We start from the raw sequence: 24,965 nt of genomic DNA on the forward strand, positions 1-24,965 counted from the left end.
ATGAAAAAAAACGAAAGGGGTAACACTGTCGTTTTTTTTGGGGGTCGAAATTTTGAATTTCGATATCTTCGCTCTGGAAGGGTCTAGAGCTTCCATTTTTGCACTCAGGTCAAAGTCTCACAGCCCTCTATCATAATCCAGAGTTTCGAGAAGATTGGAGAAACTTAATTTTTCGCCCAAAAACGGAAAAAAACGAAAGGGGTAACACTGTCGTTTTTTTTTCGGGTCGAAATTTTGAATTTCGATATCTCAGCTCTGGAAGGGTCTAGAGCCTCCATTTTTGCACTCAGGTCAAAGTCTCACAGCCCTCTATCATAATCCAGAGTTTTGAGAAGATTGGAGAAACTTTATTTTTCGCCCAAAAATGAAAAAAAACGAAAGGGGTAACACTGTCGTTTTTTTTTTGGGTCGAAATTTTGAATTTCGATATCTCAGCTCTGGAAGGGTCTAGAGCCTCCATTTTTGCACTCAGGTCAAAGTCTCACAGCCCTCTATCATAATCCAGAGTTTTGAGAAGATTGGAGAAACTTAATTTTTCGCCCAAAAATGAAAAAAAACGAAAGGGGTAACACTGTCGTTTTTTTTTTGGGTCGAAATTTTGAATTTCGATATCTCATCTCTGGAAGGGTCTAGAGCCTCCATTTTTGCACTCAGGTCAAAGTCTCACAGCCCTCTATCATAATCCAGAGTTTTGAGAAGATTGGAGAAACTTTATTTTTCGCCCAAAAATGAAAAAAAACGAAAGGGGTAACACTGTCGTTTTTTTTTGGGTCGAAATTTTGAATTTCGATATCTCAGCTCTGGAAGGGTCTAGAGCCTCCATTTTTGCACTCAGGTCAAAGTCTCACAGCCCTCTATCATAATCCAGAGTTTTGAGAAGATTGGAGAAACTTAATTTTTCGCCCAAAAATGAAAAAAAACGAAAGGGGTAACACTGTCGTTTTTTTTTTGGGTCGAAATTTTGAATTTCGATATCTCATCTCTGGAAGGGTCTAGAGCCTCCATTTTTGCACTCAGGTCAAAGTCTCACAGCCCTCTATCATAATCCAGAGTTTTGAGAAGATTGGAGAAACTTAATTTTTCGCCCAAAAATGAAAAAAAACGAAAGGGGTAACACTGTCGTTTTTTTTTCGGGTCGAAATTTTGAATTTCGATATCTCAGCTCTGGAAGGGTCTAGAGCCTCCACTTTTGCACTCAGGTCAAAGTCTCACAGCCCACTATCATAATCCAGAGTTTTGAGAAGATTGGAGAAACTTAATTTTTCGCCCAAAAATGAAAAAAAACGAAAGGGGTAACACTGTCGTTTTTTTTGGGGGTCGAAATTTTGAATTTCGATATCTTCGCTCTGGAAGGGTCTAGAGCCTCCATTTTTGCACTCAGGTCAAAGTCTCACAGCCCTCTATCATAATCCAGAGTTTTGAGAAGATTGGAGAAACTTAATTTTTCGCCCAAAAACGGAAAAAAACGAAAGGGGTAACACTGTCGTTTTTTTTTCGGGTCGAAATTTTGAATTTCGATATCTCAGCTCTGGAAGGGTCTAGAGCCTCCATTTTTGCACTCAGGTCAAAGTCTCACAGCCCTCTATCATAATCCAGAGTTTTGAGAAGATTGGAGAAACTTTATTTTTCGCCCAAAAATGAAAAAAAACGAAAGGGGTAACACTGTCGTTTTTTTTTTGGGTCGAAATTTTGAATTTCGATATCTCAGCTCTGGAAGGGTCTAGAGCCTATATTTTTGCACTCAGGTCAAAGTCTCACAGCCCTCTATCATAATCCAGAGTTTTGAGAAGATTGGAGAAACTTAATTTTTCGCCCAAAAACGGAAAAAAACGAAAGGGGTAACACTGTCGTTTTTTTTTGGGGTCGAAATTTTGAATTTCGATATCTCATCTCTGGAAGGGTCTAGAGCCTCCATTTTTGCACTCAGGTCAAAGTCTCACAGCCCTCTATCATAATCCAGAGTTTTGAGAAGATTGGAGAAACTTAATTTTTCGCCCAAAAATGAAAAAAAACGAAAGGGGTAACACTGTCGTTTTTTTTTTGGGTCGAAATTTTAAATTTCGATATCTCAGCTCTGGAAGGGTCTAGAGCCTCCATTTTTGCACTCAGGTCAAAGTCTCACAGCCCTCTATCATAATCCAGAGTTTTGAGAAGATTGGAGAAACTTAATTTTTCGCCCAAAAATGAAAAAAAACGAAAGGGGTAACACTGTCGTTTTTTTTTTGGGTCGAAATTTTGAATTTCGATATCTCATCTCTGGAAGGGTCTAGAGCCTCCATTTTTGCACTCAGGTCAAAGTCTCACAGCCCTCTATCATAATCCAGAGTTTTGAGAAGATTGGAGAAACTTAATTTTTCGCCCAAAAATGAAAAAAAACGAAAGGGGTAACACTGTCGTTTTTTTTTGGGGTCGAAATTTTGAATTTCGATATCTCAGCTCTGGAAGGGTCTAGAGCCTCCATTTTTGCACTCAGGTCAAAGTCTTGTGGCCCTCTATCATAATCCAGAGTTTTGAGAAGATTGGAGAAACTTAATTTTTCGCCCAAAAATGAAAAAAAACGAAAGGGGTAACACTGTCGTTTTTTTTGGGGGTCGAAATTTTGAATTTCGATATCTTCGCTCTGGAAGGGTCTAGAGCCTCCATTTTTGCACTCAGGTCAAAGTCTCACAGCCCTCTATCATAATCCAGAGTTTTGAGAAGATTGGAGAAACTTAATTTTTCGCCCAAAAACGGAAAAAAACGAAAGGGGTAACACTGTCGTTTTTTTTTCGGGTCGAAATTTTGAATTTCGATATCTCAGCTCTGGAAGGGTCTAGAGCCTCCATTTTTGCACTCAGGTCAAAGTCTCACAGCCCTCTATCATAATCCAGAGTTTTGAGAAGATTGGAGAAACTTTATTTTTCGCCCAAAAATGAAAAAAAACGAAAGGGGTAACACTGTCGGTTTTTTTTTGGGTCGAAATTTTGAATTTCGATATCTCAGCTCTGGAAGGGTCTAGAGCCTCCATTTTTGCACTCAGGTCAAAGTCTCACAGCCCTCTATCATAATCCAGAGTTTTGAGAAGATTGGAGAAACTTAATTTTTCGCCCAAAAATGAAAAAAAACGAAAGGGGTAACACTGTCGTTTTTTTTTTGGGTCGAAATTTTGAATTTCGATATCTCATCTCTGGAAGGGTCTAGAGCCTCCATTTTTGCACTCAGGTCAAAGTCTCACAGCCCTCTATCATAATCCAGAGTTTTGAGAAGATTGGAGAAACTTAATTTTTCGCCCAAAAATGAAAAAAAACGAAAGGGGTAACACTGTCGTTTTTTTTTGGGGTCGAAATTTTGAATTTCGATATCTCAGCTCTGGAAGGGTCTAGAGCCTCCATTTTTGCACTCAGGTCAAAGTCTTGTGGCCCTCTATCATAATCCAGAGTTTTGAGAAGATTGGAGAAACTTAATTTTTCGCCCAAAAATGAAAAAAAACGAAAGGGGTAACACTGTCGTTTTTTTTTCGGGTCGAAATTTTGAATTTCGATATCTCAGCTCTGGAAGGGTCTAGAGCCTCCATTTTTGCACTCAGGTCAAAGTCTCACAGCCCTCTATCATAATCCAGAGTTTTGAGAAGATTGGAGAAACTTAATTTTTCGCCCAAAAATGAAAAAAAACGAAAGGGGTAACACTGTCGTTTTTTTTTGGGGTCGAAATTTTGAATTTCGATATCTTCGCTCTGGAAGGGTCTAGAGCCTCCATTTTTGCACTCAGGTCAAAGTCTCACAGCCCTCTATCATAATCCAGAGTTTTGAGAAGATTGGAGAAACTTAATTTTTCGCCCAAAAACGGAAAAAAACGAAAGGGGTAACACTGTCGTTTTTTTTTCGGGTCGAAATTTTGAATTTCGATATCTCAGCTCTGGAAGGGTCTAGAGCCTCCATTTTTGCACTCAGGTCAAAGTCTCGTGGCCCTCTATCATAATCCAGAGTTTTGAGTAGATTGGAGAAACTTAATTTTTCGCCCAAAAATGAAAAAAAAAACGAAAGGGGTAACACTGTCGTTTTTTTTTCGGGTCGAAATTTTGAATTTCGATATCTCAGCTCTGGAAGGGTCTAGAGCCTCCATTTTTGCACTCAGGTCAAAGTCTTGTGGCCCTCTATCATAATCCAGAGTTTTGAGAAGATTGGAGAAACTTAATTTTTCGCCCAAAAATGAAAAAAAAACGAAAGGGGTAACACTGTCGTTTTTTTTGGGGGTCGAAATTTTGAATTTCGATATCTCAGCTCTGGAAGGGTCTAGAGCCTCCATTTTTGCACTCAGGTCAAAGTCTTGTGGCCCTCTATCATAATCCAGAGTTTTGAGAAGATTGGAGAAACTTAATTTTTCGCCCAAAAATGAAAAAAAAAAACGAAAGGGGTAACACTGTCGTTTTTTTTTTGGGGTCGAAATTTTGAATTTCGATATCTCAGCTCTGGAAGGGTCTAGAGCCTCCATTTTTGCACTCAGGTCAAAGTCTTGTGGCCCTCTATCATAATCCAGAGTTTTGAGAAGATTGGAGAAACTTAATTTTTCGCCCAAAAATGAAAAAAAAAACGAAAGGGGTAACACTGTCGTTTTTTTTTGGGGTCGAAATTTTGAATTTCGATATCTCAGCTCTGGAAGGGTCTAGAGCCTCCATTTTTGCACTCAGGTCAAAGTCTTGTGGCCCTCTATCATAATCCAGAGTTTTGAGAAGATTGGAGAAACTTAATTTTTCGCCCAAAAACGGAAAAAAACGAAAGGGGTAACACTGTCGTTTTTTTTTTCGGGTCGAAATTTTGAATTTCGATATCTCAGCTCTGGAAGGGTCTAGAGCCTCCATTTTTGCACTCAGGTCAAAGTCTCACAGCCCTCTATCATAATCCAGAGTTTTGAGAAGATTGGAGAAACTTAATTTTTCGCCCAAAAATGAAAAAAAACGAAAGGGGTAACACTGTCGTTTTTTTTTTGGGTCGAAATTTTGAATTTCGATATCTCAGCTCTGGAAGGGTCTAGAGCCTCCATTTTTGCACTCAGGTCAAAGTCTCACAGCCCTCTATCATAATCCAGAGTTTTGAGAAGATTGGAGAAACTTAATTTTTCGCCCAAAAATGAAAAAAAACGAAAGGGGTAACACTGTCGTTTTTTTTTTGGGTAGAAATTTTGAATTTCGATATCTCAGCTCTGGAAGGGTCTAGAGCCTCCATTTTTGCACTCAGGTCAAAGTCTCACGGCCCACTATCATAATCCAGAGTTTTGAGAAGATTGGAGAAACTTAATTTTTCGCCCAAAAATGAAAAAAAAACGAAAGGGGTAACACTGTCGTTTTTTTTTTGGGTCGAAATTTTGAATTTCGATATCTCATCTCTGGAAGGGTCTAGAGCCTCCATTTTTGCACTCAGGTCAAAGTCTCACAGCCCTCTATCATAATCCAGAGTTTTGAGAAGATTGGAGAAACTTAATTTTTCGCCCAAAAACGGAAAAAAACGAAAGGGGTTACACTGTCGTTTTTTTTTCGGGTCGAAATTTTGAATTTCGATATCTCAGCTCTGGAAGGGTCTAGAGCCTCCATTTTTGCACTCAGGTCAAAGTCTTGTGGCCCTCTATCATAATCCAGAGTTTTGAGAAGATTGGAGAAACTTAATTTTTCGCCCAAAAATGAAAAAAAACGAAAGGGGTAACACTGTCGTTTTTTTTTCGGGTCGAAATTTTGAATTTCGATATCTCAGCTCTGGAAGGGTCTAGAGCCTCCATTTTTGCACTCAGGTCAAAGTCTTGTGGCCCTCTATCATAATCCAGAGTTTTGAGAAGATTGGAGAAACTTAATTTTTCGCCCAAAAACGGAAAAAAACGAAAGGGGTAACACTGTCGTTTTTTTTTTCGGGTCGAAATTTTGAATTTCGATATCTCAGCTCTGGAAGGGTCTAGAGCCTCCATTTTTGCACTCAGGTCAAAGTCTCACAGCCCTCTATCATAATCCAGAGTTTTGAGAAGATTGGAGAAACTTAATTTTTCGCCCAAAAATGAAAAAAAACGAAAGGGGTAACACTGTCGTTTTTTTTTTGGGTCGAAATTTTGAATTTCGATATCTCAGCTCTGGAAGGGTCTAGAGCCTCCATTTTTGCACTCAGGTCAAAGTCTCACAGCCCTCTATCATAATCCAGAGTTTTGAGAAGATTGGAGAAACTTAATTTTTCGCCCAAAAATGAAAAAAAACGAAAGGGGTAACACTGTCGTTTTTTTTTTGGGTAGAAATTTTGAATTTCGATATCTCAGCTCTGGAAGGGTCTAGAGCCTCCATTTTTGCACTCAGGTCAAAGTCTCACGGCCCACTATCATAATCCAGAGTTTTGAGAAGATTGGAGAAACTTAATTTTTCGCCCAAAAATGAAAAAAAAACGAAAGGGGTAACACTGTCGTTTTTTTTTTGGGTCGAAATTTTGAATTTCGATATCTCATCTCTGGAAGGGTCTAGAGCCTCCATTTTTGCACTCAGGTCAAAGTCTCACAGCCCTCTATCATAATCCAGAGTTTTGAGAAGATTGGAGAAACTTAATTTTTCGCCCAAAAACGGAAAAAAACGAAAGGGGTTACACTGTCGTTTTTTTTTCGGGTCGAAATTTTGAATTTCGATATCTCAGCTCTGGAAGGGTCTAGAGCCTCCATTTTTGCACTCAGGTCAAAGTCTCACAGCCCACTATCATAATCCAGAGTTTTGAGAAGATTGGAGAAACTTAATTTTTCGCCCAAAAATGAAAAAAAACGAAAGGGGTAACACTGTCGGTTTTTTTTTGGGTCGAAATTTTGAATTTCGATATCTCATCTCTGGAAGGGTCTAGAGCCTCCATTTTTGCACTCAGGTCAAAGTCTCACAGCCCTCTATCATAATCCAGAGTTTTGAGAAGATTGGAGAAACTTAATTTTTCGCCCAAAAACGGAAAAAAACGAAAGGGGTAACACTGTCGTTTTTTTTTTCGGGTCGAAATTTTGAATTTCGATATCTCAGCTCTGGAAGGGTCTAGAGCCTCCATTTTTGCACTCAGGTCAAAGTCTCACAGCCCTCTATCATAATCCAGAGTTTTGAGAAGATTGGAGAAACTTAATTTTTCGCCCAAAAATGAAAAAAAACGAAAGGGGTAACACTGTCGTTTTTTTTTGGGGTCGAAATTTTGAATTTCGATATCTTCGCTCTGGAAGGGTCTAGAGCCTCCATTTTTGCACTCAGGTCAAAGTCTCACAGCCCTCTATCATAATCCAGAGTTTTGAGAAGATTGGAGAAACTTAATTTTTCGCCCAAAAACGGAAAAAAACGAAAGGGGTAACACTGTCGTTTTTTTTTCGGGTCGAAATTTTGAATTTCGATATCTCAGCTCTGGAAGGGTCTAGAGCCTCCATTTTTGCACTCAGGTCAAAGTCTCACAGCCCTCTATCATAATCCAGAGTTTTGAGAAGATTGGAGAAACTTTATTTTTCGCCCAAAAATGAAAAAAAACGAAAGGGGTAACACTGTCGTTTTTTTTTGGGTCGAAATTTTGAATTTCGATATCTCAGCTCTGGAAGGGTCTAGAGCCTCCATTTTTGCACTCAGGTCAAAGTCTCACAGCCCTCTATCATAATCCAGAGTTTTGAGAAGATTGGAGAAACTTAATTTTTCGCCCAAAAATGAAAAAAAACGAAAGGGGTAACACTGTCGTTTTTTTTTTGGGTCGAAATTTTGAATTTCGATATCTCATCTCTGGAAGGGTCTAGAGCCTCCATTTTTGCACTCAGGTCAAAGTCTCACAGCCCTCTATCATAATCCAGAGTTTTGAGAAGATTGGAGAAACTTAATTTTTCGCCCAAAAATGAAAAAAAACGAAAGGGGTAACACTGTCGTTTTTTTTTTTGGGTCGAAATTTTGAATTTCGATATCTCATCTCTGGAAGGGTCTAGAGCCTCCATTTTTGCACTCAGGTCAAAGTCTCACAGCCCTCTATCATAATCCAGAGTTTTGAGAAGATTGGAGAAACTTAATTTTTCGCCCAAAAACGGAAAAAAACGAAAGGGGTAACACTGTCGTTTTTTTTTTCGGGTCGAAATTTTGAATTTCGATATCTCAGCTCTGGAAGGGTCTAGAGCCTCCATTTTTGCACTCAGGTCAAAGTCTCACAGCCCTCTATCATAATCCAGAGTTTTGAGAAGATTGGAGAAACTTAATTTTTCGCCCAAAAATGAAAAAAAACGAAAGGGGTAACACTGTCGTTTTTTTTTGGGGTCGAAATTTTGAATTTCGATATCTCAGCTTTGGAAGGGTCTAGAGCCTCCATTTTTGCACTCAGGTCAAAGTCTCACAGCCCTCTATCATAATCCAGAGTTTTGAGAAGATTGGAGAAACTTAATTTTTCGCCCAAAAATGAAAAAAAACGAAAGGGGTAACACTGTCGTTTTTTTTTCAGGTCGAAATTTTGAATTTCGATATCTCAGCTCTGGAAGGGTCTAGAGCCTCCATTTTTGCACTCAGGTCAAAGTCTTGTGGCCCTCTATCATAATCCAGAGTTTTGAGAAGATTGGAGAAACTTAATTTTTCGCCCAAAAATGAAAAAAAACGAAAGGGGTAACACTGTCGTTTTTTTTTCGGGTCGAAATTTTGAATTTCGATATCTCAGCTCTGGAAGGGTCTAGAGCCTCCACTTTTGCACTCAGGTCAAAGTCTCACAGCCCACTATCATAATCCAGAGTTTTGAGAAGATTGGAGAAACTTAATTTTTCGCCCAAAAATGAAAAAAAACGAAAGGGGTAACACTGTCGTTTTTTTTGGGGGTCGAAATTTTGAATTTCGATATCTCAGCTCTGGAAGGGTCTAGAGCCTCCATTTTTGCACTCAGGTGAAAGTCTCACAGCCCTCTATCATAATCCAGAGTTTTGAGAAGATTGGAGAAACTTAATTTTTCGCCCAAAAACGGAAAAAAACGAAAGGGGTAACACTGTCGTTTTTTTTTCTGGTCGAAATTTTGAATTCCGATATCTCAGCTCTGGAAGGGTCTAGAGCCTCCATTTTTGCACTCAGGTCAAAGTCTCACAGCCCTCTATCATAATCCAGAGTTTTGAGAAGATTGGAGAAACTTAATTTTTCGCCCAAAAATGAAAAAAAACGAAAGGGGTAACACTGTCGTTTTTTTTTTGGGTCGAAATTTTGAATTTCGATATCTCATCTCTGGAAGGGTCTAGAGCCTCCATTTTTGCACTCAGGTCAAAGTCTCACAGCCCTCTATCATAATCCAGAGTTTTGAGAAGATTGGAGAAACTTAATTTTTCGCCCAAAAACGGAAAAAAACGAAAGGGGTAACACTGTCGTTTTTTTTTCGGGTCGAAATTTTGAATTTCGATATCTCAGCTCTGGAAGGGTCTAGAGCCTCCATTTTTGCACTCAGGTCAAAGTCTCACAGCCCTCTATCATAATCCAGAGTTTTGAGAAGATTGGAGAAACTTTATTTTTCGCCCAAAAACGGAAAAAAACTAAAGGGGTAACACTGTCGTTTTTTTTTCGGGTCGAAATTTTGAATTTCGATATCTCAGCTCTGGAAGGGTCTAGAGCCTCCATTTTTGCACTCAGGTCAAAGTCTCACAGCCCTCTATCATAATCCAGAGTTTTGAGAAGATTGGAGAAACTTTATTTTTCGCCCAAAAATGAAAAAAAACGAAAGGGGTAACACTGTCGTTTTTTTTTGGGTCGAAATTTTGAATTTCGATATCTCAGCTCTGGAAGGGTCTAGAGCCTATATTTTTGCACTCAGGTCAAAGTCTCACAGCCCTCTATCATAATCCAGAGTTTTGAGAAGATTGGAGAAACTTAATTTTTCGCCCAAAAACGGAAAAAAACGAAAGGGGTAACACTGTCGTTTTTTTTTGGGGTCGAAATTTTGAATTTCGATATCTCATCTCTGGAAGGGTCTAGAGCCTCCATTTTTGCACTCAGGTCAAAGTCTCACAGCCCTCTATCATAATCCAGAGTTTTGAGAAGATTGGAGAAACTTTATTTTTCGCCCAAAAACGGAAAAAAACGAAAGGGGTAACACTGTCGTTTTTTTTTTGGGTCGAAATTTTGAATTTCGATATCTCAGCTCTGGAAGGGTCTAGAGCCTCCATTTTTGCACTCAGGTCAAAGTCTCACAGCCCTCTATCATAATCCAGAGTTTTGAGAAGATTGGAGAAACTTAATTTTTCGCCCAAAAACGGAAAAAAACGAAAGGGGTAACACTGTCGTTTTTTTTTTGGGGTCGAAATTTTGAATTTCGATATCTCATCTCTGGAAGGGTCTAGAGCCTCCATTTTTGCACTCAGGTCAAAGTCTCACAGCCCTCTATCATAATCCAGAGTTTTGAGAAGATTGGAGAAACTTAATTTTTCGCCCAAAAACGGAAAAAAACGAAAGGGGTAACACTGTCGTTTTTTTTTTGGGTCGAAATTTTGAATTTCGATATCTCAGCTCTGGAAGGGTCTAGAGCCTCCATTTTTGCACTCAGGTCAAAGTCTCACAGCCCTCTATCATAATCCAGAGTTTTGAGAAGATTGGAGAAACTTAATTTTTCGCCCAAAAATGAAAAAAAACGAAAGGGGTAACACTGTCGTTTTTTTTTTGGGTCGAAATTTTGAATTTCGATATCTCATCTCTGGAAGGGTCTAGAGCCTCCATTTTTGCACTCAGGTCAAAGTCTCACAGCCCTCTATCATAATCCAGAGTTTTGAGAAGATTGGAGAAACTTAATTTTTCGCCCAAAAATGAAAAAAAACGAAAGGGGTAACACTGTCGTTTTTTTTTGGGGTCGAAATTTTGAATTTCGATATCTCAGCTCTGGAAGGGTCTAGAGCCTCCATTTTTGCACTCAGGTCAAAGTCTTGTGGCCCTCTATCATAATCCAGAGTTTTGAGAAGATTGGAGAAACTTAATTTTTCGCCCAAAAATGAAAAAAAACGAAAGGGGTAACACTGTCGTTTTTTTTTCGGGTCGAAATTTTGAATTTCGATATCTCAGCTCTGGAAGGGTCTAGAGCCTCCATTTTTGCACTCAGGTCAAAGTCTCACGGCCCTCTATCATAATCCAGAGTTTTGAGAAGATTGGAGAAACTTAATTTTTCGCCCAAAAATGAAAAAAAACGAAAGGGGTAACACTGTCGTTTTTTTTGGGGGTCGAAATTTTGAATTTCGATATCTTCGCTCTGGAAGGGTCTAGAGCCTCCATTTTTGCACTCAGGTCAAAGTCTCACAGCCCTCTATCATAATCCAGAGTTTTGAGAAGATTGGAGAAACTTAATTTTTCGCCCAAAAACGGAAAAAAACGAAAGGGGTAACACTGTCGTTTTTTTTTCGGGTCGAAATTTTGAATTTCGATATCTCAGCTCTGGAAGGGTCTAGAGCCTCCATTTTTGCACTCAGGTCAAAGTCTCACAGCCCTCTATCATAATCCAGAGTTTTGAGAAGATTGGAGAAACTTTATTTTTCGCCCAAAAATGAAAAAAAACGAAAGGGGTAACACTGTCGGTTTTTTTTTTGGGTCGAAATTTTGAATTTCGATATCTCAGCTCTGGAAGGGTCTAGAGCCTCCATTTTTGCACTCAGGTCAAAGTCTCACAGCCCTCTATCATAATCCAGAGTTTTGAGAAGATTGGAGAAACTTAATTTTTCGCCCAAAAACGGAAAAAAACGAAAGGGGTAACACTGTCGTTTTTTTTTTGGGTCGAAATTTTGAATTTCGATATCTCATCTCTGGAAGGGTCTAGAGCCTCCATTTTTGCACTCAGGTCAAAGTCTCACAGCCCTCTATCATAATCCAGAGTTTTGAGAAGATTGGAGAAACTTAATTTTTCGCCCAAAAATGAAAAAAAACGAAAGGGGTAACACTGTCGTTTTTTTTTTGGGTCGAAATTTTGAATTTCGATATCTCAGCTCTGGAAGGGTCTAGAGCCTCCATTTTTGCACTCAGGTCAAAGTCTCACAGCCCTCTATCATAATCCAGAGTTTTGAGAAGATTGGAGAAACTTAATTTTTCGCCCAAAAATGAAAAAAAACGAAAGGGGTAACACTGTCGTTTTTTTTTTGGGTCGAAATTTTGAATTTCGATATCTCATCTCTGGAAGGGTCTAGAGCCTCCATTTTTGCACTCAGGTCAAAGTCTCACAGCCCTCTATCATAATCCAGAGTTTTGAGAAGATTGGAGAAACTTAATTTTTCGCCCAAAAATGAAAAAAAACGAAAGGGGTAACACTGTCGTTTTTTTTTGGGGTCGAAATTTTGAATTTCGATATCTCAGCTCTGGAAGGGTCTAGAGCCTCCATTTTTGCACTCAGGTCAAAGTCTTGTGGCCCTCTATCATAATCCAGAGTTTTGAGAAGATTGGAGAAACTTAATTTTTCGCCCAAAAATGAAAAAAAACGAAAGGGGTAACACTGTCGTTTTTTTTTCGGGTCGAAATTTTGAATTTCGATATCTCAGCTCTGGAAGGGTCTAGAGCCTCCATTTTTGCACTCAGGTCAAAGTCTCACGGCCCTCTATCATAATCCAGAGTTTTGAGAAGATTGGAGAAACTTAATTTTTCGCCCAAAAATGAAAAAAAACGAAAGGGGTAACACTGTCGTTTTTTTTGGGGGTCGAAATTTTGAATTTCGATATCTTCGCTCTGGAAGGGTCTAGAGCCTCCATTTTTGCACTCAGGTCAAAGTCTCACAGCCCTCTATCATAATCCAGAGTTTTGAGAAGATTGGAGAAACTTAATTTTTCGCCCAAAAACGGAAAAAAACGAAAGGGGTAACACTGTCGTTTTTTTTTCGGGTCGAAATTTTGAATTTCGATATCTCAGCTCTGGAAGGGTCTAGAGCCTCCATTTTTGCACTCAGGTCAAAGTCTCACAGCCCTCTATCATAATCCAGAGTTTTGAGAAGATTGGAGAAACTTTATTTTTCGCCCAAAAATGAAAAAAAACGAAAGGGGTAACACTGTCGTTTTTTTTTTGGGTCGAAATTTTGAATTTCGATATCTCAGCTCTGGAAGGGTCTAGAGCCTCCATTTTTGCACTCAGGTCAAAGTCTCACAGCCCTCTATCATAATCCAGAGTTTTGAGAAGATTGGAGAAACTTAATTTTTCGCCCAAAAATGAAAAAAAACGAAAGGGGTAACACTGTCGTTTTTTTTTTGGGTCGAAATTTTGAATTTCGATATCTCATCTCTGGAAGGGTCTAGAGCCTCCATTTTTGCACTCAGGTCAAAGTCTCACAGCCCTCTATCATAATCCAGAGTTTTGAGAAGATTGGAGAAACTTAATTTTTCGCCCAAAAATGAAAAAAAACGAAAGGGGTAACACTGTCGTTTTTTTTTGGGGTCGAAATTTTGAATTTCGATATCTCAGCTCTGGAAGGGTCTAGAGCCTCCATTTTTGCACTCAGGTCAAAGTCTTGTGGCCCTCTATCATAATCCAGAGTTTTGAGAAGATTGGAGAAACTTAATTTTTCGCCCAAAAATGAAAAAAAACGAAAGGGGTAACACTGTTTTTTTTTTTCGGGTCGAAATTTTGAATTTCGATATCTCAGCTCTGGAAGGGTCTAGAGCCTCCATTTTTGCACTCAGGTCAAAGTCTCACAGCCCTCTATCATAATCCAGAGTTTTGAGAAGATTGGAGAAACTTAATTTTTCGCCCAAAAATGAAAAAAAACGAAAGGGGTAACACTGTCGTTTTTTTTTGGGGTCGAAATTTTGAATTTCGATATCTTCGCTCTGGAAGGGTCTAGAGCCTCCATTTTTGCACTCAGGTCAAAGTCTCACAGCCCTCTATCATAATCCAGAGTTTTGAGAAGATTGGAGAAACTTAATTTTTCGCCCAAAAACGGAAAAAAACGAAAGGGGTAACACTGTCGTTTTTTTTTCGGGTCGAAATTTTGAATTTCGATATCTCAGCTCTGGAAGGGTCTAGAGCCTCCATTTTTGCACTCAGGTCAAAGTCTCGTGGCCCTCTATCATAATCCAGAGTTTTGAGTAGATTGGAGAAACTTAATTTTTCGCCCAAAAATGAAAAAAAAAACGAAAGGGGTAACACTGTCGTTTTTTTTTCGGGTCGAAATTTTGAATTTCGATATCTCAGCTCTGGAAGGGTCTAGAGCCTCCATTTTTGCACTCAGGTCAAAGTCTTGTGGCCCTCTATCATAATCCAGAGTTTTGAGAAGATTGGAGAAACTTAATTTTTCGCCCAAAAATGAAAAAAAAACGAAAGGGGTAACACTGTCGTTTTTTTTGGGGGTCGAAATTTTGAATTTCGATATCTCAGCTCTGGAAGGGTCTAGAGCCTCCATTTTTGCACTCAGGTCAAAGTCTTGTGGCCCTCTATCATAATCCAGAGTTTTGAGAAGATTGGAGAAACTTAATTTTTCGCCCAAAAATGAAAAAAAAACGAAAGGGGTAAAACTGTCGTTTTTTTTTGGGGTCGAAATTTTGAATTTCGATATCTCAGCTCTGGAAGGGTCTAGAGCCTCCATTTTTGCACTCAGGTCAAAGTCTTGTGGCCCTCTATCATAATCCAGAGTTTTGAGAAGATTGGAGAAACTTAATTTTTCGCCCAAAAATGAAAAAAAAAACGAAAGGGGTAACACTGTCGTTTTTTTTTGGGGTCGAAATTTTGAATTTCGATATCTCGGCTCTGGAAGGGTCTAGAGCCTCCATTTTTGCACTCAGGTCAAAGTCTTGTGACCCTCTATCATAATCCAGAGTTTTGAGAAGATTGGAGAAACTTAATTTTTCGCCCAAAAACGGAAAAAAACGAAAGGGGTAACACTGTCGTTTTTTTTTCGGGTCGAAATTTTGAATTTCGATATCTCAGCTCTGGAAGGGTCTAGAGCCTCCATTTTTGCACTCAGGTCAAAGTCTCACAGCCCTCTATCATAATCCAGAGTTTTGAGAAGATTGGAGAAACTTAATTTTTCGCCCAAAAATGAAAAAAAACGAAAGGGGTAACACTGTCGTTTTTTTTTTGGGTCGAAATTTTGAATTTCGATATCTCAGCTCTGGAAGGGTCTAGAGCCTCCATTTTTGCACTCAGGTCAAAGTCTCACAGCCCTCTATCATAATCCAGAGTTTTGAGAAGATTGGAGAAACTTAATTTTTCGCCCAAAAATGAAAAAAAACGAAAGGGGTAACACTGTCGTTTTTTTTTTGGGTAGAAATTTTGAATTTCGATATCTCAGCTCTGGAAGGGTCTAGAGCCTCCATTTTTGCACTCAGGTCAAAGTCTCACGGCCCACTATCATAATCCAGAGTTTTGAGAAGATTGGAGAAACTTAATTTTTCGCCCAAAAATGAAAAAAAACGAAAGGGGTAACACTGTCGTTTTTTTTTGGGTCGAAATTTTGAATTTCGATATCTCATCTCTGGAAGGGTCTAGAGCCTCCATTTTTGCACTCAGGTCAAAGTCTCACAGCCCTCTATCATAATCCAGAGTTTTGAGAAGATTGGAGAAACTTAATTTTTCGCCCAAAAACGGAAAAAAACGAAAGGGGTAACACTGTCGTTTTTTTTTTCGGGTCGAAATTTTGAATTTCGATATCTCAGCTCTGGAAGGGTCTAGAGCCTCCATTTTTGCACTCAGGTCAAAGTCTCACAGCCCACTATCATAATCCAGAGTTTTGAGAAGATTGGAGAAACTTAATTTTTCGCCCAAAAATGAAAAAAAACGAAAGGGGTAACACTGTCGTTTTTTTTTTGGGTCGAAATTTTGAATTTCGATATCTCATCTCTGGAAGGGTCTAGAGCCTCCATTTTTGCACTCAGGTCAAAGTCTCACAGCCCTCTATCATAATCCAGAGTTTTGAGAAGATTGGAGAAACTTAATTTTTCGCCCAAAAACGGAAAAAAACGAAAGGGGTAACACTGTCGTTTTTTTTTAGGGTCGAAATTTTGAATTTCGATATCTCAGCTCTGGAAGGGTCTAGAGCCTCCATTTTTGCACTCAGGTCAAAGTCTCACAGCCCTCTATCATAATCCAGAGTTTTGAGAAGGTTGGAGAAACTTAATTTTTCGCCCAAAAACGGAAAAAAACGAAAGGGGTAACACTGTCGTTTTTTTTCGGGTCGAAATTTTGAATTTCGATATCTCAGCTCTGGAAGGGTCTAGAGCCTCCACTTTTGCACTCAGGTCAAAGTCTCACAGCCCACTATCATAATCCAGAGTTTTGAGAAGATTGGAGAAACTTAATTTTTCGCCCAAAAATGAAAAAAAACGAAAGGGGTAACACTGTCGTTTTTTTTTTGGGTCGAAATTTTGAATTTCGATATCTTCGCTCTGGAAGGGTCTAGAGCCTCCATTTTTGCACTCAGGTCAAAGTCTCACAGCCCTCTATCATAATCCAGAGTTTTGAGAAGATTGGAGAAACTTAATTTTTCGCCCAAAAACGGAAAAAAACGAAAGGGGTAACACTGTCGTTTTTTTTTCGGGTCGAAATTTTGAATTTCGATATCTCAGCTCTGGAAGGGTCTAGAGCCTCCATTTTTGCACTCAGGTCAAAGTCTCACAGCCCTCTATCATAATCCAGAGTTTTGAGAAGATTGGAGAAACTTTATTTTTCGCCCAAAAATGAAAAAAAACGAAAGGGGTAACACTGTCGTTTTTTTTTTGGGTCGAAATTTTGAATTTCGATATCTCAGCTCTGGAAGGGTCTAGAGCCTCCATTTTTGCACTCAGGTCAAAGTCTCACAGCCCTCTATCATAATCCAGAGTTTTGAGAAGATTGGAGAAACTTTATTTTTCGCCCAAAAAGGAAAAAAAACGAAAGGGGTAACACTGTCGTTTTTTTTTTGGGTCGAAATTTTGAATTTCGATATCTCAGCTCTGGAAGGGTCTAGAGCCTCCATTTTTGCACTCAGGTCAAAGTCTCACAGCCCTCTATCATAATCCAGAGTTTTGAGAAGATTGGAGAAACTTAATTTTTCGCCCAAAAATGAAAAAAAACGAAAGGGGTAACACTGTCGTTTTTTTTTTTGGGTCGAAATTTTGAATTTCGATATCTCAGCTCTGGAAGGGTCTAGAGCCTCCATTTTTGCACTCAGGTCAAAGTCTCACAGCCCTCTATCATAATCCAGAGTTTTGAGAAGATTGGAGAAACTTAATTTTTCGCCCAAAAATGGAAAAAAACGAAAGGGGTAACACTGTCGTTTTTTTTTTGGGTCGAAATTTTGAATTTCGATATCTCAGCTCTGGAAGGGTCTAGAGCCTCCATTTTTGCACTCAGGTCAAAGTCTCACAGCCCTCTATCATAATCCAGAGTTTTGAGAAGATTGGAGAAACTTAATTTTTCGCCCAAAAATGGAAAAAAACGAAAGGGGTAACACTGTCGTTTTTTTTTTTGGGTAGAAATTTTGAATTTCGATATCTCAGCTCTGGAAGGCTCTAGAGCCTCCATTTTTGCACTCAGGTCAAAGTCTCACAGCCCTCTATCATAATCCAGAGTTTTGAGAAGATTGGAGAAACTTTATTTTTCGCCCAAAAATGAAAAAAAACGAAAGGGGTAACACTGTCGTTTTTTTTTTGGGTCGAAATTTTGAATTTCGATATCTCAGCTCTGGAAGGGTCTAGAGCCTCCATTTTTGCACTCAGGTCAAAGTCTCACAGCCCTCTATCATAATCCAGAGTTTTGAGAAGATTGGAGAAACTTAATTTTTCGCCCAAAAATGAAAAAAAAAACGAAAGGGGTAACACTGTCGTTTTTTTTTTTGGGTCGAAATTTTGAATTTCGATATCTCAGCTTTGGAAGGGTCTAGAGCCTCCATTTTTGCACTCAGGTCAAAGTCTCACAGCCCTCTATCATAATCCAGAGTTTTGAGAAGATTGGAGAAACTTAATTTTTCGCCCAAAAATGAAAAAAAAACGAAAGGGGTAACACTGTCGTTTTTTTTTCGGGTCGAAATTTTGAATTTCGATATCTCAGCTCTGGAAGGGTCTAGAGCCTCCATTTTTGCACTCAGGTCAAAGTCTTGTGGCCCTCTATCATAATCCAGAGTTTTGAGAAGATTGGAGAAACTTAATTTTTCGCCCAAAAATGAAAAAAAACGAAAGGGGTAACACTGTCGTTTTTTTTTCGGGTCGAAATTTTGAATTTCGATATCTCAGCTCTGGAAGGGTCTAGAGCCTCCATTTTTGCACTCAGGTCAAAGTCTCACAGCCCTCTATCATAATCCAGAGTTTTGAGAAGATTGGAGAAACTTAATTTTTCGCCCAAAAATGAAAAAAAACGAAAGGGGTAACACTGTCGTTTTTTTTTTGGGTCGAAATTTTGAATTTCGATATCTCAGCTCTGGAAGGGTCTAGAGCCTCCATTTTTGCACTCAGGTCAAAGTCTTGTGGCCCTCTATCATAATCCAGAGTTTTGAGAAGATTGGAGAAACTTAATTTTTCGCCCAAAAACAGAAAAAAACGAAAGGGGTAACACTGTTGTTTTTTTTTTTGGGTCGAAATTTTGAATTTCGATATCTTCGCTCTGAAAGGGTCTAGAGCCTCCATTTTTGCACTCAGGTCAAAGTCTCACAGCCCTCTATCATAATCCAGAGTTTTGAGAAGATTGGAGAAACTTAATTTTTCGCCCAAAAATGAAAAAAAACGAAAGGGGTAACACTGTCGTTTTTTTTTTTGGATAGAAATTTTGAATTTCGATATCTCAGCTATGGAAGGGTCTAGAGCCTCCATTTTTGCACTCAGGTCAAAGTCTTGTGGCCCTCTATCATAATCCAGAGTTTTGAGAAGATTGGAGAAACTTAATTTTTCGCCCAAAAATGAAAAAAAACGAAAGGGGTAACACTGTCGTTTTTTTTTCGGGTCGAAATTTTGAATTTCGATATCTCAGCTCTGGAAGGGTCTAGAGCCTCCATTTTTGCACTCAGGTCAAAGTCTTGTGGCCCTCTATCATAATCCAGAGTTTTGAGAAGATTGGAGAAACTTAATTTTTCGCCCAAAAATGAAAAAAAACGAAAGGGGTAACACTGTCGTTTTTTTTTGGGGTAGAAATTTTGAATTTCGATATCTCAGCTCTGGAAGGGTCTAGAGCCTCCATTTTTGCACTCAGGTCAAAGTCTCACAGCCCTCTATCATAATCCAGAGTTTTGAGAAGATTGGAGAAACTTAATTTTTCGCCCAAAAATGAAAAAAAACGAAAGGGCTAACACTGTCGTTTTTTTTTTGGGTCGAAATTTTGAATTTCGATATCTCAGCTCTGGAAGGGTCTAGAGCCTCCATTTTTGCACTCAGGTCAAAGTCTCACGGCCCACTATCATAATCCACAGTTTTGAGAAGATTGGAGAAACTTAATTTTTCGCCCAAAAATGAAAAAAAAACGAAAGGGGTAACACTGTCGTTTTTTTTTTGGGTCGAAATTTTGAATTTCGATATCTCAGCTCTGGAAGGGTCTAGAGCCTCCATTTTTGCACTCAGGTCAAAGTCTCACAGCCCTCTATCATAATCCAGAGTTTTGAGAAGATTGGAGAAACTTAATTTTTCGCCCAAAAACGGAAAAAAACGAAAGGGGTAACACTGTCGTTTTTTTTTCGGGTCGAAATTTTGAATTTCGATATCTCAGCTCTGGAAGGGTCTAGAGCCTCCATTTTTGCACTCAGGTCAAAGTCTCACAGCCCTCTATCATAATCCAGAGTTTTGAGAAGATTGGAGAAACTTAATTTTTCGCCCAAAAACGGAAAAAAACGAAAGGGGTAACACTGTCGTTTTTTTTTCGGGTCGAAATTTTGAATTTCGATATCTCAGCTCTGGAAGGGTCTAGAGCCTCCATTTTTGCACTCAGGTCAAAGTCTCACAGCCCTCTATCATAATCCAGAGTTTTGAGAAGATTGGAGAAACTTAATTTTTCGCCCAAAAACGGAAAAAAACGAAAGGGGTAACACTGTCGTTTTTTTTTCGGGTCGAAATTTTGAATTTCGATATCTCAGCTCTGGAAGGGTCTAGAGCCTCCATTTTTGCACTCAGGTCAAAGTCTCACAGCCCTCTATCATAATCCAGAGTTTTGAGAAGATTGGAGAAACTTAATTTTTCGCCCAAAAACGGAAAAAAACGAAAGGGGTAACACTGTCGTTTTTTTTTCGGGTCGAAATTTTGAATTTCGATATCTCAGCTCTGGAAGGGTCTAGAGCCTCCATTTTTGCACTCAGGTCAAAGTCTCACAGCCCTCTATCATAATCCAGAGTTTTGAGAAGATTGGAGAAACTTAATTTTTCGCCCAAAAATGAAAAAAAACGAAAGGGGTAACACTGTCGGTTTTTTTTGGGGTCGAAATTTTGAATTTCGATATCTCAGCTTTGGAAGGGTCTAGAGCCTCCATTTTTGCACTCAGGTCAAAGTCTCACAGCCCTCTATCATAATCCAGAGTTTTGAGAAGATTGGAGAAACTTAATTTTTCGCCCAAAAATGAAAAAAACCGAAAGGGGTAACACTGTCGTTTTTTTTTTGGGGTCGAAATTTTGAATTTCGATATCTCAGCTCTGGAAGGGTCTAGAGCCTCCATTTTTGCACTCAGGTCAAAGTCTTGTGGCCCTCTATCATAATCCAGAGTTTTGAGAAGATTGGAGAAACTTAATTTTTCGCCCAAAAACAGAAAAAAACGAAAGGGGTAACACTGTCGTTTTTTTTTTGGGTCGAAATTTTGAATTTCGATATCTTCGCTCTGGAAGGGTCTAGAGCCTCCATTTTTGCACTCAGGTCAAAGTCTCACAGCCCTCTATCATAATCCAGAGTTTTGAGAAGATTGGAGAAACTTAATTTTTCGCCCAAAAATGGAAAAAAACGAAAGGGGTAACACTGTCGTTTTTTTTTCGGGTCGAAATTTTGAATTTCGATATCTCAGCTCTGGAAGGGTCTAGAGCCTCCATTTTTGCACTCAGGTCAAAGTCTCACAGCCCTCTATCATAATCCAGAGTTTTGAGAAGATTGGAGAAACTTAATTTTTCGCCCAAAAATGAAAAAAAACGAAAGGGGTAACACTGTCGTTTTTTTTTTGGGTCGAAATTTTGAATTTCGATATCTCATCTCTGGAAGGGTCTAGAGCCTCCATTTTTGCACTCAGGTCAAAGTCTCACAGCCCTCTATCATAATCCAGAGTTTTGAGAAGATTGGAGAAACTTAATTTTTCGCCCAAAAACGGAAAAAAACGAAAGGGGTAACACTGTCGTTTTTTTTTCGGGTCGAAATTTTGAATTTCGATATCTCAGCTCTGGAAGGGTCTAGAGCCTCCATTTTTGCACTCAGGTCAAAGTCTCACAGCCCTCTATCATAATCCAGAGTTTTGAGAAGATTGGAGAAACTTAATTTTTCGCCCAAAAATGAAAAAAAAACGAAAGGGGTAACACTGTCGTTTTTTTTTTGGGGTCGAAATTTTGAATTTCGATATCTCAGCTTTGGAAGGGTCTAGAGCCTCCATTTTTGCACTCAGGTCAAAGTCTCACAGCCCTCTATCATAATCCAGAGTTTTGAGAAGATTGGAGAAACTTAATTTTTCGCCCAAAAATGAAAAAAAACGAAAGGGGTAACACTGTCGTTTTTTTTTCAGGTCGAAATTTTGAATTTCGATATCTCAGCTCTGGAAGGGTCTAGAGCCTCCATTTTTGCACTCAGGTCAAAGTCTCACAGCCCTCTATCATAATCCAGAGTTTTGAGAAGATTGGAGAAACTTAATTTTTCGCCCAAAAATGAAAAAAAAAACGAAAGGGGTAACACTGTCGTTTTTTTTTTGGGGTCGAAATTTTGAATTTCGATATCTCAGCTCTGGAAGGGTCTAGAGCCTCCATTTTTGCACTCAGGTCAAAGTCTTGTGGCCCTCTATCATAATCCAGAGTTTTGAGAAGATTGGAGAAACTTAATTTTTCGCCCAAAAATGAAAAAAAAACGAAAGAGGTAACACTGTCGTTTTTTTTTCGGGTCGAAATTTTGAATTTCGATATCTCAGCTCTGGAAGGGTCTAGAGCCTCCATTTTTGCACTCAGGTCAAAGTCTCACAGCCCTCTATCATAATCCAGAGTTTTGAGAAGATTGGAGAAACTTAATTTTTCGCCCAAAAATGAAAAAAAACGAAAGGGGTAACACTGTCGTTTTTTTTTCGGGTCGAAATTTTGAATTTCGATATCTCAGCTCTGGAAGGGTCTAGAGCCTCCATTTTTGCACTCAGGTCAAAGTCTTGTGGCCCTCTATCATAATCCAGAGTTTTGAGAAGATTGGAGAAACTTTATTTTTCGCCCAAAAATGAAAAAAAACGAAAGGGGTAACACTGTTGTTTTTTTTTCGGGTCGAAATTTTGAATTTCGATATCTCAGCTCTGGAAGGGTCTAGAGCCTCCATTTTTGCACTCAGGTCAAAGTCTTGTGGCCCTCTATCATAATCCAGAGTTTTGAGAAGATTGGAGAAACTTAATTTTTCGCCCAAAAATGAAAAAAAACGAAAGGGGTAACACTGTCGTTTTTTTTTCGGGTCGAAATTTTGAATTTCTCTGATCCTCTTGAAACTCTAGATTCTAATAGAGGGCCCTGAGAATTAGACCTGAGTGCTAAAATGGAGGCTCTAGACCCTTCCAGAGCTGAGATATCGAAACTCAAAATTTCGACCCGAAAAAAAAACGAAAGGGGTACCGCTGTCGTTTTTTTTTTCGGGTCACAATTTTGAGTTTCTCTGATCCTCTTGAAACTCTGGATTCTGATAGAGGGCCATGAGACTTAGATCAGAGTTCAAAAATAGAGGCTCTAGACCCTTCCAGAGCTGAGATATCGAAATTCAAAATTTCGACCCAAAAAAAAAACGACAGTGTTACCCCTTTCGTTTTTTTTTCATTTTTGGGCGAAAAATAAAGTTTCTCCAATCTTCTCAAAACTCTGGATTATGATAGAGGGCTGTGAGACTTTGACCTGAGTGCAAAAATGGAGGCTCTAGACCCTTCCAGAGCTGAGATATCGAAACTCAAAATTTCGACCCCAAAAAAAAAAGAAAGGGGTACCACTGTCGTTTTTTTTTTCCGGTAAAAATTTTGAGTTTCTCTGATCCTCTTAAAACTCTGGATTCTGATAGAGGGCCATGAGAATTAGATCTGAGTGCAAAAATGGAGGCTCTAGACCCTTCCAGAGCTGAGATATCGAGACTCAAAATTTCGACCCGAAAAAAAAAACGAAAGGGGTACCACTGTCGTTTTTTTTTCGGGTCAAAATTTTGAGTTTCTCTGATCCTCTTGAAACTCTGGATTCTGATAGAGGGCCACGAGACTTAGACCTGAGTGCAAAAATGGAGGCTCTAAACCCTTCCAGAGCTGAGATATCGAAACTCAAAATTTCGACCCGAAAAAAAATGACAGTGGTACCCCTTCCGTTTTTTTTTTTTCGGGCTAAAAATTAAGTTTCTCCAATCTTCTCAAAACTCTGGATTCTGATAGAGGGCCATGAGACTTAGACCTGAGTGCAAAAATGGAGGCTCTAGACCCTTCCAGACCTGAGATATCGAAACTCAAAATTTCGACCCAAAAAAAAAACGAAAGGGGTACCACTGTCGGTTTTTTTTTTTCGGGTCAAAATTTTGAGTTTCTCTGATCCTCTTGAAACTCTGGATTCTGATAGAGGGCCATGAGACTTAGACCTGAGTGCAGAAATGGAGGCTCTAGACCCTTCCAGAGCTGAGACATCGAAACTCAAAATTTCGACCCGAAAAAAACAAAACGAAAGGGGTACCACTGTCGTTTTTTTCCTCAGGTCGAAATTTTGAGTTTCTCTGATTTTCTTAAAACTCTGGATTCTGATAGAGGGCCACGAGACTTAGACCTGAGTGCAAAAATGGAGGCTCTAGATATTGATATCCCACATAGCATTTATGCCATTTATAAATATCTCAATATCTCAGCTCAGGAAGGGTCTAGAGTTTCAAGAAGATTGGAAAGAAACTTATTTTTTTGCTATGGCTATGCTGTTGCTGGGGTGTTTTAAGTGGCTTTTACTGCATTCTGTGTTAGGTTGTTGCTATGTGGTTAACCACTGGATTAATAGTATTTAAGGAAACTCTTAACCCCAATCATTGTGTATGATTCAGCCCATGAATCTGGCGTAGCTATTACCATGTTTCACTGTTTGAATTTAAACATTCAAATTAAGCTTTATTTGTTACTAAAATTGCTTAATAAAAATCACACATTAATAATCAATCATATGTTTTATTAATTCATAGATCTTTTTAATAAGTTCTAACCGTATTCACACTGCCGCTGCCAGCAATGCTGTGGAAAGATTCGTGGACGCTCTGATGCTCTGACGTAGATCGAATGCGTGGTCTTTTTTAAAAACTGTATTTAAAGGGGCCGCAAAGCAGACAAGCATGTCGGTCGTTATTTTTGCAGAAAGTTGATCGATTGAAATAACTTTATTTAATTAGCAAACACGTCACTATAAAAATTAAAAGCCATGTGTGTGTGGTGTGGCTTTTGTGTTCATGGCTAAGTGCTATTATAATTTGCATTCCTGCTGAAAAAGTGTTCTAGCAATCTTGCCTTATAAATAGTGTTGCACGCCCTCTTATCAAATGATCAACCTCCTCTATTTTGCTTGGGAACTAATGTGGCCAGAACCAAAGTTTACAGGACTGCGTTCCCGGGAATTCTCTCAAACAGAGCACTTCTACATTCCGATTGGTTGCCGCCGAACCACGTCATTGCTTACCATAAAGTTGAACTGATTTCAACTTTCCTCATCGCCCTCACCGTCAAAGGCGGTGTGAACACACAATAAAGCTCCCCTGTAGGCTTTGTAACGGAAGGCTGAATTCCTCTACCCACCTTCTGAGGCTCTGCATTCTGAAGTCGTCCCTGCCGATCCGCTCAAAAACAGCGTCCTCAAAAACACTGCTGCTCAGAGTTGTGGACAAGCCAATCAGCTTACAGAGAAGCTCTTTCTGTGTACCAGACACAGGGATATTAAAATGAAAGAGGCCTTCTAGTTTTT

General features: G+C 39.1%; 1 protein-coding gene across 2 annotated transcripts in view; it reads right to left on the minus strand.

Annotated features, from left to right (window-relative positions):
• The window catches only part of aass (aminoadipate-semialdehyde synthase), a 63,289-nt gene that overhangs the window by 22,782 nt on the left and 15,542 nt on the right, over nt 1–24,965 (minus strand). For both annotated transcript variants that reach the window (XM_039657747.2, XM_089127916.1), the window contains exon 21: nt 24,800–24,915. In XM_039657747.2, coding sequence (XP_039513681.2) covers nt 24,800–24,915 — 116 coding nt within the window. The remainder of the gene's footprint in view (nt 1–24,799; nt 24,916–24,965) is intronic.

This window comes from Pimephales promelas, chromosome 25 (genome assembly GCF_988280905.1).
Source record: "Pimephales promelas chromosome 25, fPimPro1.hap1.1, whole genome shotgun sequence".
NCBI lineage: Eukaryota > Metazoa > Chordata > Actinopteri > Cypriniformes > Leuciscidae > Pimephales > Pimephales promelas.